The 1,542-nt window shown below is 46.5% G+C and overlaps 1 protein-coding gene across 1 annotated transcript; it reads right to left on the reverse strand.

Annotated features, from left to right (window-relative positions):
* Positions 1-221: 221 nt before the first annotated feature.
* Positions 222-1,012, reverse strand: LOC111653777 (vascular endothelial zinc finger 1-like; the record flags this gene model as incomplete). The annotated part of the gene is made up of 1 exon (XM_087173338.1): positions 222-1,012. A coding segment is annotated over one exon (791 nt), but the record flags the coding sequence as incomplete, so codon positions are not given.
* Between the last annotated feature and the right edge of the window lie 530 nt (positions 1,013-1,542).

A 1,542-nucleotide genomic window follows, 5' to 3' on the forward strand; every position in this document is an offset into this window, starting at 1 on the left:
GAATAAATCATCTTCTCTCAAGGAATCACATTCTCCAGTTAAACTATCATATCAGGCTCCAATAAAACTTCAACTTTGTTTATTTAAGAGACAAGAAACTTGATTGGGACATCCTTATTTTTTATGCTCGGATGTCTTAAGATATTTTTCATGATTTATCAAAATCAACGATGACTGTTTTCATGCACCTTTCATAAAGTTCAGGATTAATGTCCACGTACCTGGAGAAGCCCTTTCCACAGACAGAACAGATGTAAGGCTTGTGAACTCCGCCGTCGTGGGAGCGGACGTGGTATGTCATGCGGTCCTTCCTCTTGAACCTCTGCTGGCAGATGGGACACTCAAACGGCTTCTCGTCAGAGTGCGACAGCTTGTGGCGGTTGAGGTGATACACATCTCTGAAGGCTTTACCACACATGTCGCAGCCGTGGTTCTTCTTCACCGGCTTGGGGGGCTTCTTGGGGAGACTCTGCTGCTGTTGGTGCTGCATTGGAGTCATGATACTCGTGCCCGTGGATGTTGACGTGGTGGCTGTAGTCAGGATACCAGCTACAGTCGTGATGTACGAGGGGTTTGCACTATTCTCACGTGGTACAGTGGATATGAGCGGCACCATGGTGGGGGCTGTTTGTGTCTTCTTAGGCCGCGAGACCATCTTGATGCCGGTGTGGCAGGACTCATGCCGCCGCAGGTGGTAGCTGTCTCGGAACGCCTTGTTGCAGTAGCCGCAGATGAAGGGCGTCTTTGATTTAGGCTCCTTTTTGACCACGGCGACAGGAGGCCCGCCGCCTCCCCCTACCCCACTGGCCACATTGTCTTTAAGAAGTTCTGCGGCGCTGACGGGGGGTTTCTGGTCCAAGGGAATGGGCAGCACCGGTTTCTGATCAGGTGGCTCCGTCCCAGAATTGAGCAAAGGCAAGAGGCTGTTCCCGGCGACCTGGTGCTGGTGATGCAGCGCCTCATTGGCCTGCTGCAATGAGAGAGCGACAGGAACACCATGTGAACACACATCCTGAAACCACATATGAAGCCAAGGACTGACAGAGTGTTGAATCCTGGATCTCAGGATATATATAACTTATATCACCGGATCCCAACCTGTGGGCTGGGACCCACTGGTGAGCCACAAAGGTATTTTGCATGTGGACCGTCAAATCATTTGCCAGTAGGCTGCAATTTTGGTGAAAAATAAAAATACAAATGTTTAAATGATTTAAAATTTTTCTTGGCGTTTTAAGGCCAATCACTGTGAGCATCATAGGAAGTTTTATGTTGGTGCTGCTGGACCGCATCGTTTATTTGTTTGCTATCAAAGTGAATAGTTGGTTAGCAACAGGAAGACTTAAAAGGACAGACGGTGAATCAACACGTGATCTCTACCTGTCAAATAAAACAGTTATCATTGTTACCATTGTTATCATTAAAATAAAAAGTGCTGTGAGGCATTACTTCTATTTATTTCTAGATTTGGTATTATATCTGGACTGCTTTCATTTTAATACCCCACTTTTATTAGTTTTTTTTCTCACTTCCAAAAATCGA

Source organism: Seriola lalandi, unplaced genomic scaffold, assembly GCF_002814215.2.
Source record: "Seriola lalandi dorsalis isolate HSWRI2012SDOR001 ecotype SW California unplaced genomic scaffold, Sedor1 jcf7180001974228, whole genome shotgun sequence".
Lineage (NCBI taxonomy): Eukaryota > Metazoa > Chordata > Actinopteri > Carangiformes > Carangidae > Seriola > Seriola lalandi.